At 39.8% G+C, this 16,852-nt stretch overlaps 1 protein-coding gene across 1 annotated transcript in view; it reads right to left on the bottom strand.

The window, feature by feature from the left end:
• Nucleotides 1-16,852, bottom strand: part of LOC144752871 (uncharacterized) — a 192,652-nt gene that overhangs the window by 148,685 nt on the left and 27,115 nt on the right. The window contains exon 2 of the mRNA XM_078640703.1: nt 8,050-8,198. Within this exon, the coding sequence (XP_078496829.1) occupies nt 8,050-8,198 (149 nt within the window). The remainder of the gene's footprint in view (nt 1-8,049; nt 8,199-16,852) is intronic.

Consider the following 16,852-nt stretch of genomic DNA (forward strand, 5'->3'; position numbering starts at 1 on the left):
AGATGCTAATAAAAAAATACAGGGGTCCTTGCGAAAAGTCAACAAACTATATGCAGATATGACTGGAAGAGTTGCAGAGGTCGAGGATAGGACTGGGAAGTTGGAGGATGAAGTTGCGAAGCTTCAGGTGGACAAACAGGAGCAGGAGAAAACAACATCAGATGTTCTGTGGAAGCTCGAAGATTTCGAGAATAGGCAAAGGCGAAATAATATAAGGCTGCTTGACGTGGACGAAGGAAAGGAGGGGCAGGATGTTCGGGCATTTGTGGTGGACCTGCTCAGAGGAGCATTCCCTGAAATCACTAAATGGGACTGGGAAAAAGAGGTACAACGAGCCCACCGGTTTTCCCTGGCCCAGAAAAAAGGGACCACAGCCGGTAAACCAAGGGCATCTTGGTATATGTCGGGAGCTTTCTGGCAAGGGAGGAAATAATGAGCAAGGCAAAGCCAGAGGCTAAATAAGTTTATAAAGATGTAACATTTTTTGCCCGGCCGGATTTCTGCCACACCACCGTTGAGAGAAGGTGGCGGATGAGACAGTTAATAACTCCTTTCCGAAATGTTGGGTGTGAAGTTTATTTGATGTTCCCATCTCGTCTCAAAGTAGGAATCAATGGGCAGTTCAGGGTGTTTTATTCTGAAATATTGGCTCAGGAGTACCTTTCATCACTGAAGGAGAGTAAGGGCCAGAAAAACCAGACAACGGCTCTAGTGCAGGTTAACCGAAAGGCTCAGAAATAAGTCGCTAGATGAATGCTAGCACATAAAGGTGATAAATGGCGCAATATCAGGGTCAGCACACGGGAAATAGACAGTCAAGGAAAGGGGGAGGGGGGAGGGAAGACATCCTGGGGCCCAGGCTGTCAAATATAGGTCAGGATTGACCTATTTGCCAGTAAGGGGGGGGGAACATAAGTCTGTCTGGGGAGGGGGAGGGGGGAGAAGGGGGGCAGGGCACGACAGATTAAGATATTCACAAGTGGAACACGATTGGTGTGGGAATGGTTTGTCATGTTTCGTACTAAGGTAACTGTGAAAACAATATCTGAACAGAAGTTAGAATCAGACGTAAATGCCATTTGGGAAGGGGAAGGAAATTCTTTTTGGCTTTATGGCTTTATCGGAGGTAATACATCTAATACTATTTAATGGTTATTAGTATAGTAACTTGGAACGTTAGTGGCCTGAATGATCGTCAGAAAAGACAAAAGATTGCAGTACCACTAAAGCGGATGAACGTGGATTTTATGTTGATACAAGAAACTCATGTTATGGTCTCACAGGGGTACCTTTTGGATCAACTAGGCTTCCAGGTACTAGCGTACTCAAAACAAGGCTCAAAACACAGAGGTGTCGCTATATTATCTAAGAGTAGGAATTTGATCACTAGAAAGAAACTTGAAGATCAATGGGGTAGGTGGGCATTAGTCGAATGTCTCTTGGAGGGAGAGTGGTTTACCCTAGGGGTAATTTATGGTTCAATGGAGGATGATCCGGAGAATCTTGAGTTTCTAGTTGTGGAGTTAGCCGCTTGGGCTCCTCGTGTAATACTGGGGGGGATTTTAATATTAATGGAGCGGATGGGTTAGGGGTAGGGTCATTTGGGAGATATCAGGTGAGGAAAAAAAGAGTGCATCGAGCATTATGACAATTGGTGAGAAATAACATGCTCTCAGATGTTTGGGGGAAAATAAGACCTGGTGACAAAGGATTTACATACTATTCTGCCCCTCACCAGGTGTGTGTGAGACTGGACTACTTCTTCGCCTCCAGCTCATTGATTTCTTGTGTTAAGATTGAAAGACTCCCCCCGAATACTTAGCGACCATAACCCTTTGATCTTAAGGCTAGATATAATAATCAGGGTCAGGAAGGAGAGATTTTGGACTTTTGAACGAGGGCTCCTGCAGGATCAAAAATATATACAGCACATGGCTCATTGGATTAAAGAGTTTTTTTAAATTAATAGGGGTAGCGCGGCTACAGGTATAGTTTGGGATGCCTTTAAGGCGGGAGCACGTGGCGAAACCTTAAGCTTTAATACCCATAAACGAAAACTGGAACAGTTTCGGAATAGAGATCTGGCTACGGCAGTGTCGGATGCGGAGGAAGAGCTTCACCACTGTGTCTCAACAGGGGCTCCGCTGGACCAGGTCCTCCTAAAAATAGCAAAGGCAAAAATGGAGACGGAAGAGGATATTGCAAATAAGGCAGCTAAGATCTTTCTGACCAAAAAGGAGAGATGTCATGAGTTCAGCAAAACAGTTGGGCGGACCTTAGCCGTACGCACAAGGCAAAAGGCCGCCTCGGGAGAAGTAAGAGAAATCAGGGACTCTGCAGGTAGATTATACACAGATGCGGACAAGATAAGCGAGGTATTTAGGAAGTTCACCGCCATACTGTATGATGGCCAGCAAGGCCGAGATCTGGAGGAAATAGGGACATACTTAGAAGACATCCCAGTGGTGCGACTGACGGAGGCAGAATCGGAAGGATTGGAAAAATTGTTAGATTCAGAAGAGATTAAAATTACTTTATCAAATCTCCCTTCTGGAAAAGCGTCAGGCCCTGACCAAATTCCAATGGAATTTTATAAGGTATTTTGGGATGTCCTCTGGGAGGACATGGTTATAATGATGCAGAAGGCACAGGTTGGGGACTCTATACCGGGGTCATGGGCAGGTGCTGACATAGTGATAATTTAAAAAAAGGGGAAGCCAGCCACTGAACCTGGTTCATATAGGCCAATTACGCTTATGAACTCTGATACTAAAATATTCTCTAAGGTCCTAGCAACAAGACTCGCTCAAGTAATAGGTTCCCTTGTGAGTAGCAATCAACATGGGTTTATGCCGGGTAGGGGTACGCCTCATCATATGTTATTCAATGCCATGGAGGTCGCAGGAGACCCGATGGCGTTAATGCTATCAGACGCAGAACAAGCCTTCGATCGGGTCTCCTGGGACTATCTGTGGCATATTTTAAAAAGAGCAGGCTTTAGTAGTGGTTACATCAAGGCAATTCAAGCTTTATATAGGGACCCGAGAGCTGCAATTCGGATTAATCCAGGTTCAACTCGCCTTCTTCAAATAAGGAAGGAAAGGTACCAGACAGGGCTGTCCATGCTCTCCACTTCTATTTGCGATGTACATGGACCCGCTAATTCGAAGAATAGAGAGCTGTGAGAGGATTCCCCCACTGCATACGCGTATGGGACAATGGAAAGTGCTCGCATATGCCGATGACGTGGCAGTGATAACACCTAACCCCACAGAGGCCATAGTGCAGGTTGAGATCGAGGCTATGAGATTTGGACAGGTCTCAGGATATGCATTGAACACTAGTACAACGCAAATAATTAAAAACAATTATGTTGACTGCTCTGATCATCGAGTGGTGCAGGCTGAAGTATACTTGGGGGTAACCATCTAGTCTGATTTAGATACCCTAGTGGAGAAAACTATAACACCAATTTTGGCTAAAGCGAGGAAGGATTTGGATAGGCGAGAGAATTTACATCTCTCAATTGTGGGACATACTAACATCCTAAAGATGATGATTTTACCCAAGTTTTTATATATTTTTAGAGCAATACCACTGTTGTTTGAACTCAAATGGTTTAAGGGATGTGAGCATATGATTAATAGATTTATTTGGACAAAAGGAAAGACAAGGAGAGCGCTTAGGTATATGGCACTGCCCCGGGATAATGGGTGGATGGTCGTTACCGGATTTAAAGCTCTATTATTGGGCAGCGGCATTACAAAACATGGCAGGTCTTTTAGGAGGGGCAGAAGCAGAAGGGCAGGACGAGTTCGCCACATTAGCAATATACGGTTTAGTTATGGGAGCAGAAGCTGAGAACTGGTTTTTGAAGTATACTGACTTCAGTTATTTTAAAAGGACACGATTTAAGACGATTCTGGCAGCTTACAGCATTTGGAAAGCGTTCGCAAAAAGTTTTGGACTTGGGTAATACAACGCTTACACTAGGATGAGTGCGAATCCTACTTTCCCTCCAGATATATTTATGGGCTTGGTTTTTGGATAATGGGGGAGGAAGGGGATAAGGATGATTGGCGATCTTAGGAGCACACAAGGGTTATTGCAATTCTCAGAGTTGCAGACAAAGTATGGAATAGAGCCGAGACATTTCTTCAAATTTCTACAAGTGAGCAGTTACATCAAAACAAAGAGGGGGGACAGGCAGGGTTCATCAAAATTCCAATTATGGATATTATACAAGCAGGTTTGGACTGTACGATTACGAGGTTCTACTCGGAACTGATAAAAGTGAAGCAGGATGACATGGATAGGATGGCGGAGAAATGGGCGAACATGCTCGCAATAGGTGAAGAATGCTTCCATATATCGTTAGAGTTGGGGCATAGTATCTTATGCTCTGCATCTCTCCAGGCGCAGCACTATAAAACTGTTTACCATCTATACTACACCCCTGCGAGAATTGCACAGTGGGGAGGGATTTCAGGAATTAGCTGCCCTAGATGTGGAAGTGCAGACGCTGATTTAGCACATATGTTTGCGACATGTACACATTTGCAATCAACCCAAAAAGATATAGAGAGATTCCTCAGTAGAGTGTTAGGTGGTAAAATCACTCTGTCCCCTTCGATAATCCTCCTTGGTGTTAACAACAATGATAGGCATATGAAGGGGGGATATTTCATATTTGTCACAATGGCAGTGTTGAGACTATGTATAGCTTCAGCATGGTTAGACGTTATACCTCCAACATATTATCAATGGTTAGCCAGATTATTGTCGATATATAATTTAGAGACTGCAATATATGCTAGAAAGGGGAAGAAAGGGAGAAAGTTGGGGGAGCGAATCTGGGACCCGATCAGGCAATGGAAAGATGAATCTAGTCTCTAGACTTGGATTTATTATGATGTGCGCCATGCTGTCTTCTTTCTTCTTTTCTATCTTTTCTTTTGCTTCCATGTTTTCATAGAAAAGTCTTATCTGATGTCTTACTATATATCCCGTTATTGTTATAAGAGAATAATGTAGAAGGTGATTCTTGTAACCAATATGTGCAAAACATGTGTTTGTTTGTTTATATAATGTCTGATTCGAATGTCGTGTCCTGTGTCAAAAAAGGGGATAACATTTTCAATAAAAATATAAAAAATAAAAAAAAAGGAACACAATACAATGAGAATTATTACTAGTGAACATTAATACTATTACAATCTCACATGAGAATCTGATGGACAGATTATTATTATTATCTTTTCTAAAATCTTTTTATTACATAAAATGAAAACATTGTCAAGCGACAGCAATTCACATTTAGTGCATAACATTTTGCAATACATTCCGGCAAAAAGGAGGTGACATCCATTGTAATACAATACTTAACTCTTAAGTCTTCCTCCCTAACCCTGAGATCTTCCATTCCCCCTTAGGTGTCTTCCAACAATTCCTTTGGCGCTCAAGGGGGCAGTAGTGAACATATCATTCCCCGGTATTCCTTCCATTTCCCCCAGATCTTGGACCATATGTTGAGACAGCCCCTACTTTCATATACCGTCTGATAGACAGAATAGGATTGTTTTAGCACTACACTAGACATTTTCCTAACATGGTACCTGTAAAGGTAAAGAATATGGATGCTAAAAAGTAAAATTTGATGGCCTGTATTTTAGTCAAAATTTTTACACAAATAATTTTATATATATAATTGTTATGGATTTGATTAGATTCTGATGCCAACACTGGCAAGAACAAGATTTACTGATGATAACCTCTGTAAGAACAGTAGGAACATGACTAAAGTATGATGTAGTATTAATATAGCTGATTGGCATAAAGAATCTCATCATACACAATGTATCTCTAATGGGTTAATAGTTCTATTATTTGTAGACTGGGACATATGACATTATCCAAACATAACAAGTACGGGTGTGAGAACATTAGAAAGGTATTTTTACTTTATTATTACTTAGAAAATGAGTTGGACATGCACAAGATCGGGATAAGAAAGGCACCACGTGAAATTAATATGAATGTGTTATTACTATGTAACTATGAATGAGGAAACATATGGGTATATTAAGAATTGGGCCTCTCTTTATATTTCTTTCCTTTCTTTTCTGTTTTCTTCGAATTTGTTTCATTTTCTTTTTCTTCCTCTTCCCCCTCTTTCATAATTTTTTATTTTTCTTTCCTTTTTGTTGTTTCTCATTAGAGACTTGAAATTTGAACGTTGCTAATAGTGTAAGAATATGCAATTGAATAGCCACACCAAATAATTCACTATACCTTGATTTACATAATGTCTATGCCGTATCGATTATGGTGTCATTTGATGAATGAGTAGATAAGAATTGTATTATGCATTGGCAAATGATGCAATGAATTAAAAAAAATTGTTTGATATCAATGAGATGTTATCTGTTGGCCTAACCAATGGATTTATTGTGTACTGGTTTTGCACAGTGTTTTAGGTATATTGATTATGGTGCCATCTGGTAGATTTCATATGAGCAATTAATGCAATAATTGTAGAGCAAATGTTTTGTAATTAAAGATTTTAAATGTATGTATTGTCTATATTTTGTAGCCCTGAAGAAGTCTCTGGAAACACACAAAACGTGTCGGCTACATCATTTGTATTGATGTATATTACGCTTAAAAAACAACATTGATAATGAAGAAAGATTTTAAAACAAACTTGAATAGAGTCTATGCATTACTTCATTCAGATTATATGGAATGTGCAATTACTGTTTAAAAAATGTATAGTGTGTGCTGATCATTTGTGCTAAAAAGACATTGAAAATACCAAATCTAATACTGTAATCCTCCAAGTTACACTGAACCTTTGTGTAAAGAATGTGCATATGGTATGTGGATCAATGGAGAGAAGAAAGCCCTTGCAATCTTACTACCCGATGCAGGTAGAGGCTAGTTGCAAACAGTGGGTGCAAATTGTGCACCAATGGTTTCCTATCAGCCTGTGATTTTGTGAAGCCACATATACACTAATAGGTTGTGCCACAAATGTCCAGCCGCAGTGAGTGGCACAGCAACCTCCATAATGAATGTTAGTGCAAGGGACAGCAGACCAGCACATTCCCAAATGGGAAACATTTTCTTTAAAGCAACCCGTGTTCCATACTCTGGTCCCCATACAAAAGGTCTTTAGTACATTTAAAAAAAAGCCTTTTGTGGTTGCAGATCCTGTGATTTGGGGAACTACAAGGATTCCACCATAAAAGAGCTTTCTACTGAAGGTCCTTGGTCTTAAAATGAGGATTATTGTGCAAACAAAGAGGAATATGAAACAGGTAGGACATTTAAGTTGAGAGATAAAGGTATGAATGAAAGACACTTGTGAGAGATTAGAAATACCGTCAGCACATCGCGACTTATATTTTAAAGAAAAAGATTTATGAGACAAAGCGTTTGGGGACAGGGAGGTACTTTAGGATTGTTTGCACTAGGGCACATAGGAACTGCTGCAAATGTGGGTAGGTTTACCCATAGAAACATTATCCCTGTTGTTTAGGGAGAGTTACAGCCACCCACGGCCTAGTGCCAGGCAAACATGGGCACCCAATTCAGAAGATGACTGCACCTGTGGAAGTAAGAATAAGGACAGCACTGTTGTTAAAACACGTGAGGTGACCAGCAAGGCTGGGCCTGCCCCTACTTGTATGTAGGACAAAGAAGTGGACTTCAAGGGTTAATTAACTGACCTCCTGTTAAGCCACAGGGAGCGAGCGGAACGGATTTTCCGTCCATATTTAGTCTGGAGTTCAGTTGTTGTTGACAGATTACTGGAGCAGATCTTATTTTGTGGTTTAATTCAATTGAAGATCGGGAGGACTCTGTAAGAGGCAGTAGGCACAGATAGACTGCCCAGGGTATGATAAATACATCAGGAAGCTGTGAGAAGGGACTAAACAGACTAACACTATATTGAACCGATTGATGGGAGGTACAGGTCGGTAGCTTGATGGTGGCACTGGATTTCTTACTATCACTGAATCCGCACTTTTCCAGAGAGGAGCTTACCTGGCTTGGGTGGGGCAAAGACTTGCACTTCACAGAGAGTCAGATATTGGTAAACTGAAGGAATAATCACTGTGACGTAGCGTCCTGCCATCCCGTCGCAGTTGAAGGATCTCGTCTCACCAGGACCGAGAGTCAATATAGTGGCACACCTGTACACAAAAACACAGATTGTTGATTTCTGTAAGATCACTGCACCTCTTACATCTCACCTCTTCAAGTGAGAAAAGAGACCTACAGAGATCCATTTTGCTCTTATCTTATTGGCCTGTTCTGGTTTTTTCTGAAGCCTCTTTGTGGGCTCTGACTACCTCCCACTTGGAGGGATATTCACAAGGAAATGGCACATGCAATTTAGCAGAGCTGCTTCAATTAAAAAACACATGGATGTGCTGTATTTACAAGAATACCGTGCACCCATGGGGGAGGGGGGACTCACCTGCGCTGGTGCCAAAAAAAGCTGCTTGGTGCCAACACAGACTCCCTTGCCCTATGGTGCAAAGGTGTCTCTGTTGCATGGATGGCTGCTTATGTGGAGAAGTGTGGAGAAGTGTGGCTCACTGGTTAGAGGAGGCAGACCCTGAAGCAGAGGTCAGACCCGGGACCAGGGTTCAATTCCCGACGCGGCAGGGTCTTGAGCCCAAATATCCACGGACTCGATAATTCTCGTTTCGGTGCCTACTCGAATCACAGGTTCACACTCTGCAGCTCTGGGCATTAGCCTGCTTAATCTCCACTACGGCCCCCCCGCGGCGGGATGCCTGGCTTCCACCTTGGGGATGCCCATTACGGGAATCTCACAGAGAAAAAGCCAGGATGGGTTCCCAAGGCAAACGCCAAGATGCCTGCGGGTAATCGAGCGCTATATAAGAAAGCATAATAATAATAATAATAATACTTATGTGCAGGAAGGGATATCTTTCAATCTTTAAAGGCATATTGAGGATACAGGATGCAGCACATCTAGAAAGAGCAAAAATGAGGAGAATTATAGGTATTTCTCCTTGTTCACTAATCTAACGTCTGCTATACAGTGGTGTTAGTTTTTGGTGCTGCCTCAGATTTACAGATCCTTGTAAATGTGGGCAGAAAGCAATGGTTGTTGCAGTGGAACACCCACAGCAACACCCATTGCACGCCCCTTTCACGCAGATACCTGCGTGAAAGGGGACGATATTTACAAAGCGGCTTTAAGCTACATAGTGGCTTAATGCTGCTTGTAAAAATGGAGCAGGGCATTGCAACACCGGCATGTCAGAAACAGTGACGTCCTGGTGGTGCAATCCTCTTGCAAATATGCCCCTTGGTGTCTCCTAAGCTCTTGACCTATTTGCTGGTGGAGTCTCTGCACCAAGTACTGGTTGCCCCTTACCAGTGCTGCAAATGCTGCTCCATCTAGATAATCAAATCTGCCAGTTTGGTTTATCAAAACAGGCTGCCCCCAAGTAGTGGAAAAAGGTGTGGGGAGCCTGGCAGCCCCACGGGGGGTGTTGATTGGCAGGGAACGTGTTCCAGGGGGACTGACGACTCTATATGCTCGATGGAAGGTGGACAACTGGGATATAAACTGTGATGGGCTGTAAAAGTCCCCCTACTGATTGTGATTAATGTTCTCCTATGGGATATTGCCACTTCTTAACTACCATGTATGTACTGTCATATTCTCGATATCTTAACTTAAATTGTATGATGAGCATGGTTTCAATAAAAAAAGTTTTTTTATCAAATCTGCCAGTTTTATATGATAGAAGCAGAGAAGTTTCATAAAATGTAAAAAAAAAATTAAAAGAAATAAAAGAATGAACAGATAAGTACCTGGGAATGAGGGGAGGCAAAACAAACCTCTTGGCTCCTTGTCCTTGAGCAAAGCTTGAAAGCTAAAAAAAATACCTACAAGGTCCTAAAATCGACATAGACGTAAAAATCAAGTAATAGCATTAAGCATTTTTTTCAGGGCAGACGAGAAATGCCCTTGGAGCCATTTTTCCCTACTGTCTTCCCCAATTGCTAACGGGGCACCTTTGCAGCTAACCACTGTCCTGGTCCTCTTAAATATCTTGAAAAGTGTTTAATTTGTAATCCAATAAATGCAGGGACCCTCGACAGAAGACAGCTTGCACCAACCCATTTCTCCTATTAGTGGCGCCTAAAACAGAACTAACTACTCACCATGAAAGTGGGGAGAGGATGAGAAATAATGGCTAGAGCTGCAGACTTCGGAGCAAGGGAACCAGGTTCGAGTCTCGATGTCAGCTCAACATTCTGTGATTCTGGAAAAATCACTTAATCTCCCTGAGCCTGTTATGCATGTGTCCTTAACTGGTGCTCATGAAAAGCTCTGGTGTTGATGAATAAGTTGTGTTACTGAGCACCGGAAACCACCGGCGCAAATTGAGCACTGCTCATGATGCTGCAGCATAAGGAGCTGTAGGTGCACAATTGCCCACTGCCTTTTTTGCGACTGTGCAGGACTCACTGTGGCAGTTAACACTAAAAATGCTTCCTTACTATTTTCATATTTCTTGCTTATAAATTAGATATGCCTAATCACATAGCCTTGCATTGGCCACTTAGTTCTCCCCTTCTAATTTATATACAGCTTATCGAGCATACACCAAAGCAGTGAAAGGCTTCATTTTGCAAACCCCCTTATAACTGAATGAATTTGCACCAAAGCTGGCAGGCTGAAAGTGAGAGTGCAGTACATTTTCCCAAAGTTTGGTGCAGATTCCTTTATGAAGGAAGGCTTCATTAATAATGCAAAAAAAAAATTCTTATGGAGCACTGTACCAACATCTACTGCAAAGGTACAACTGTTGGTTGCCTGCAGCAATCGTGTAATGTACGATATGGCCCTAATTGCCAGTAAGTGTGCGTGGTTGGGAATGCCATGAGACCCAAGGCCGAGCGCTGCATAAATGTTACATGTTTATTTTAAGTTTTATTTAATGTTTATTTTGGGGCAATCAGCATGAAAAATATGCTTTTCAAACATGGCTATGTTCATTGAAAACAGTAATAGAAACATTGGGCTATATATTTGGTTGTCTGTAGTAAACATAGAGAAACATAATTTAGAATGTTTTTATGTTTGGCTCTCATAGAGGCCCTCTGTTGTTTATTTCAGTCTCTGAATCTCATAACCCACTGCTGAGACATAGCAACAGTTAATAACAAAACTGCGTACCCACTGTTGGGAGACCATAAAGGCTTGCCAGGCAAGGCAGACAGGGCTCTCTGAGAGACTGTAAGCACAGTGCTGCCTGTATGCTTTGTCGGTAATCAGAAAGCACTGCTACAGGAGGGGGAAAGGGAGCAGGGGAGGTTGTGGGGGCTGGTCAAGGATGGCAAGGCGGTTTTTGAACCTTTGGGACAGGGATGCATAACAGAGGTTATGTTATGTATGGCTCCCACTTTACTCTTCTGTCACTGTGTAGTCGAAAACAGGGACAGATGATTTTGGGGCCAAAAAGAGCATATTGGATATGGGTAAAAAGGATCACTGACAGAATATTGACAGAATATTGACGGACTGAATATCAACCTACAAGAATATTGATGGACAGAATATCAAAATCCAATCTCTACAAAGGTAAGTACAAAAATATTGAAACCAAAATATCGTTGTTTAAAATATCGTTTTTTTAAATGTCTTACAAATAATATAAAATTAATGAAGTAATAAATATAATTAATAAAAACATAGTTAGAATTATTTTAAAAAGTTAAAAATTATAAATAATAAATGTAATATAAAATAAATGTAACATACATATTTAAAAATATATATATATATATATTAACTTAATAATATTCATAGATAAAAATGTTATTTAAATATAAAATGTTAGAAACATGATAAAATTATAAATACATATATATACATAAACCTGTAATATAAATATAAAAATAATATATATTCATGGTCCAGTTGAAGGCATCAGCCGAAACGCGTCGACCGTCCTTTTGTATTGCACATGGTGTAAGAGAAGAAAAATAAAGTTACCCTGAAGGAAAATTGCCGTGCTGTGGACACTCTCTGTGCTGTGGATACTCCGTGGGGTTCGGCTGAGTTGTTCTGCTAATATACATGTATATATATATGTAAAATAAATTACATTATTAAAAGTAATATTTATTTGTAAACAACACAACATTAACTATAACTGCAGGGGAAAAGTTGGATAGCATAGGGTATATATTTACTACTCCCACTCCAGAGAGTGCACCAGTAGGGAAATTGTTGGATAGCTGGTGGGTAAAAATTACTATTCCCACTCCAGTGAGTGCAACAGTAGGGAAAGTGTTGCATAGCGGAGAGGTATAAATTAATATTCCCACTCCAACAAGTGTAACTGTAGGGAAAGTGTTGGATATTGGAGGAGTAAAATTTACTATTCCTATTCCAGTGAGTGCAACAGTAGGGAAAGTGTTGGATAGCCAGTGGATAAATATTACTATTCCCACTCCGGTGAGTGCAACATTAGGGAAAGTGTTGGATAGCGTGTGGGAATGATTCCCACTCCACCAAGTGTAACAGTAGGCAAAGTGTTGGTTAGCGTAGGAGAATAATTTACTATTCCCACTCATGCAAAATAATTAACATTAATTAAGAAATAATGAATTGGTCAAAAATAATTTACCTCCCACCATATTCCTCTATAAACAACAGCACCAACATAATAAAATAATACACAATTAACAAAATTAATTAACAATTAAGTAATGAATTGATTAATAACAATTAACAAGAAATGTAAAAACCATCATAAATAAATTATATCACACAATTAACACTGTAAAATAACTTTAAATAAATATTATATAAAAAATAATAAAAATTTTATTAAAATTAAATTACTTCCCACCCTACTCCCTGATTCACCCACAACCCACTCCTAAAAAAATTACACAATTAACATATTTACCAATACATTATTAATATTTAATATCCAATTAATAACTAATTATTAAAAAATCAACACAATTAACAATATAAAATATGAACTACATAATTAATAATTAATATATTTATTAATTCATTAATTATAATTAAATTACTTCCCACCCTACTCCCCTATAAAACCACAACCCACTCCTAAACAATTTACACAAATAACATATTTACTAATTAATTATTAATAACCAATTAAAAAATAATGAATAACCAATTAATTAACGCAATTAACAATATAAAATAATAAATATAGAAATATTAATTAATAAAATCAATAAATTGATTTTAATTACATTACTTCCCACCCTATTTTCTATAAACCCACAACCCGCTACAGAACTAAAACACAATATTTATTTATTTTTCAAATTAATAACTTCTAAAAAATTATGAATCAATATATTATAACTCAATTACTTCCCACCCTATTCCCCTATAAACGCACAACCCGCTACAGAACTAAAATACGCAAAAATTCATTAACATACAATTTATTACTTGTAAAAAATTCAAACATACATTAGAAACATAATCTATACTTTTAACACATATACTAACATACAAAACACCCCCCAAAAATTTGATATTATATACAACAATATTTTTACTTATGATATTACTAACTTCGATATTTTGTAAAAAAATATTTCTTACCTGTATGTCGATATTCTTGCAGGTCGACATTCTGTCACACCGAAATATAAACATCTATATTATGGCATATCAATATTTAAAACTCGATATTATGTCTGCATACCGGGTAAAAAAGTGAATTAATTGATGTTTTTCACCTCTGCGTTCTGAGTGACATCATAGACAGCTCGAGCTTTGCTCTACTTGTATATTTGATGCCACTCAGTACCCCTTGGTGAAGACAATCCTGTAATGTAAACATATCTATAACTCCACGTTAGCAGGATAGAATTTTAGAATAACACCATCCACTTTGTTTAACAGTACATTCTGTCTCTAGTAGAAAGAGAATGTAGGAGTTGTGCTTTGCAAGGCGCAACTAACAAGGGACACTGAGTGGCATTTGAGTGCTCAGATGTAGTGTGGTTCCTATTTCCCTTATAGGCTCTGTGCATTGGAATAATATACACTATACTTGTGGCATAGGACTGAGGTCAGTATGCCTCTATCGAGTACATTAAACGTAATTACTTTGTGTGCCAGCTAACTCATAGGTCACTAGAAACTTCTTGAATGAACAAGAAGGGATTAGTGTCTGACAACCGCATAAACATGACAACTTTGTTTTCCTTAGAATCGTAACAGTTCTCAGAATTGTGGAAACAATAGATAGCAGTATCACCTGCAGAGTTTCAAAGAAATAGATAGAAGGGTGTTTGAATAACAATGGTTAATTGAACAGTCTTATTTCTCGTGCAAGAGATATGAACTGCTACAATCATAAGACAGAATGCGAAATAGAATACGTACAGCATTAGCAGTAAGATAAAATAATACTGCAATAGCATGGTTTTTAGCTATGACATATATTCATAAATACATACATAAATAACACAGGCTAAAATGTGAATACTCATCTGGTGCTTCTAGCTAGTTCTACCCCAGTGTACCTAACGCAAGTGTAGTACGAGGTAAGAAGTAGGTGCTGTTTTTCTATAGTATAGTTTAGCTATAGTATATTATTGCCAAGAGTCCCTCTAGGTTCTACTCTGCTCCATACCATAGAATGAGAGAGGTTGGAATCTCTTTCCGGGTCTCAATCTCTAAGACCCCGCGTAGGGAGTCAGAAACATTGGAAGCTGGATTCTCTGTGAGGAAGATGACAGCGTCTGGTCAGTGCGTCAGGCGGGACTTCCTTCCTTCCGAACTTGCCGTGTCGAGCGGAATCGAGTTGTGTAGCCGAGCCGAGGTTTGCCAGGGTAAGTGCAGGTATATTTATACCTTGAAGGTGTTTAGGAATGCTAGCATTGACGTAAAAGTCGGGCAGAGGAACGTCATGAATGATTCCCTAAAGAATAGTTGTTCATGTATAATAAATGAGTTCTTGGAGAAATCAATAATCCAAGTAGGGGAAGTCCTGAAGGCTTAATAGTCTGGTTTTTCAAGAATTTGTGGTGACGTGGGATGGACGGATGTAGGTGACCATGCCTGTATTTGGTTTGCATGGGCAATGCCTAATTATGGACTGGAATGCTATGCCTAATTAAGGGCAATGAGAGTTGTGCCTATATAAGGGCATGATTCAGGAAACCTATGTATGGGTATCTAAATCGAAGCACAACACCTACTTCAGTTTCATATGAACGACATTACTAAATGCTAAACATGCTAAAACATATTAAAATAGAGTTTCACATTATTTGCTAAAAAAAATGTTTCATTCTAAGCATATGTTGACATTGAATGCTAAACAAATGAACATGAGTATATACATTATGATACGGCTCGTAAATACAGAAGAAAAAAGTCCAAAACCAATTCATTTCAGGTTACATAAACAAATTGTTTCTTGATAAGGTGACATATTGTCCCTGGAAGTGTTCAAAGAAATCTGTTCTCTATGAATAGTTCTACTGTAAGCAGATTACTGTGCCCAAAAAAGAAAAATACACATTTTGAAAACACAATAATCATAGGAAAAAGTTTCAAGGATTGTCATTGTTTTTAAAAAATGAAGGTCAAATTCAAAGATTTCCCGGTAAACTGTGTGTTGAATCAGAATTCAGTGTATGGGCTCGGAGATAACATGACATTTTCTATGTCTGTAGACAAAAAGTCATCTACCGTTGTAGGTGAAAGTTGGAAACCTCGTTTAGAAGATTAACTGCACATAGATGCAAAGCATCGCCTTCAACATTGTAAGCATCAGCAATGTTAGTTTCCGATGTTACCTGCGTGCCTGTTGTTTCCTCTTGTACCTCAGCAGCAGCAATTTGCGTCTGTGAGATCTCAATGAATGCCGTCATAAGGATTGGTAGCCACTGGGGACAACACACAGCATGGGCCGTTACCGGGTCCAACGGAGTATTGATATTCGCAGGCATTGCTGATGGGAGTGTTAGACAGATGTCTAGCACGCATTCTTCACCGCAAAGCAGGCAGCGTAGAACAGGTAAGATGCAATCTTTGGTCGATTGGTCTGAATGACAGAAACCATGCGGTATTTTATTCTCGTAGACGAGGTAAACCAAAATATGGACAATAGGCTCACAACACTTCCTCTCCAGTAGAGCTTTCTCCACGTTGCTGGGAGTGACGTTGGTGATTTGGCTTGTCATAGCGTAGCAGTAGGAACAAAAACTGGATGCCTGCAACGAGTGCTAGAATTAGCGGCAGTCCACCAAACACCGAGTGCAAGAAGTTGGGAATTATTCCGAGGACTGCTCGAAAAGGTGCTAACAGTCCTGAACACACGTTCTTAAATACATGTACAATACCGCTCATATCAGACATGTTTAAGATATGTCCCAACATTTCTGAGAAATGTATACGGCAGTTTGTATTCAAAAAGGGCCTGTATCTCAGCCGAAGTCCTTGCGACTTGTAGACCATAGGTTTCTTTGGCAGAGGTCAAAGGCAAGGTTTGTTGCAAAAGAATGGCTTTCACTCTGCTTAGAGTATCAATTTGTATAGAAGAGATGTTCAGTGAAGGCAATAGTTGCAACTTCCTGACTGAGTCTGTTTGGGGAAACAAGACTTGAATACAGCAAGGGACCATGGAAGTAACCTTTACTAGATATGGGATGCCTGGCAACATGCCACAGCAGCTTTGATCATTCAACATGAGGTAACTTTCAATCGAAAGTAGTCCGAACATTGGATTAATCACTGCGGCTGGTGAACCTTGCAGGTGACAGTACAAATTTGCAGTGGTAG

Source organism: Lissotriton helveticus, chromosome 5_1 (assembly GCF_964261635.1).
Source record: "Lissotriton helveticus chromosome 5_1, aLisHel1.1, whole genome shotgun sequence".
Lineage (NCBI taxonomy): Eukaryota > Metazoa > Chordata > Amphibia > Caudata > Salamandridae > Lissotriton > Lissotriton helveticus.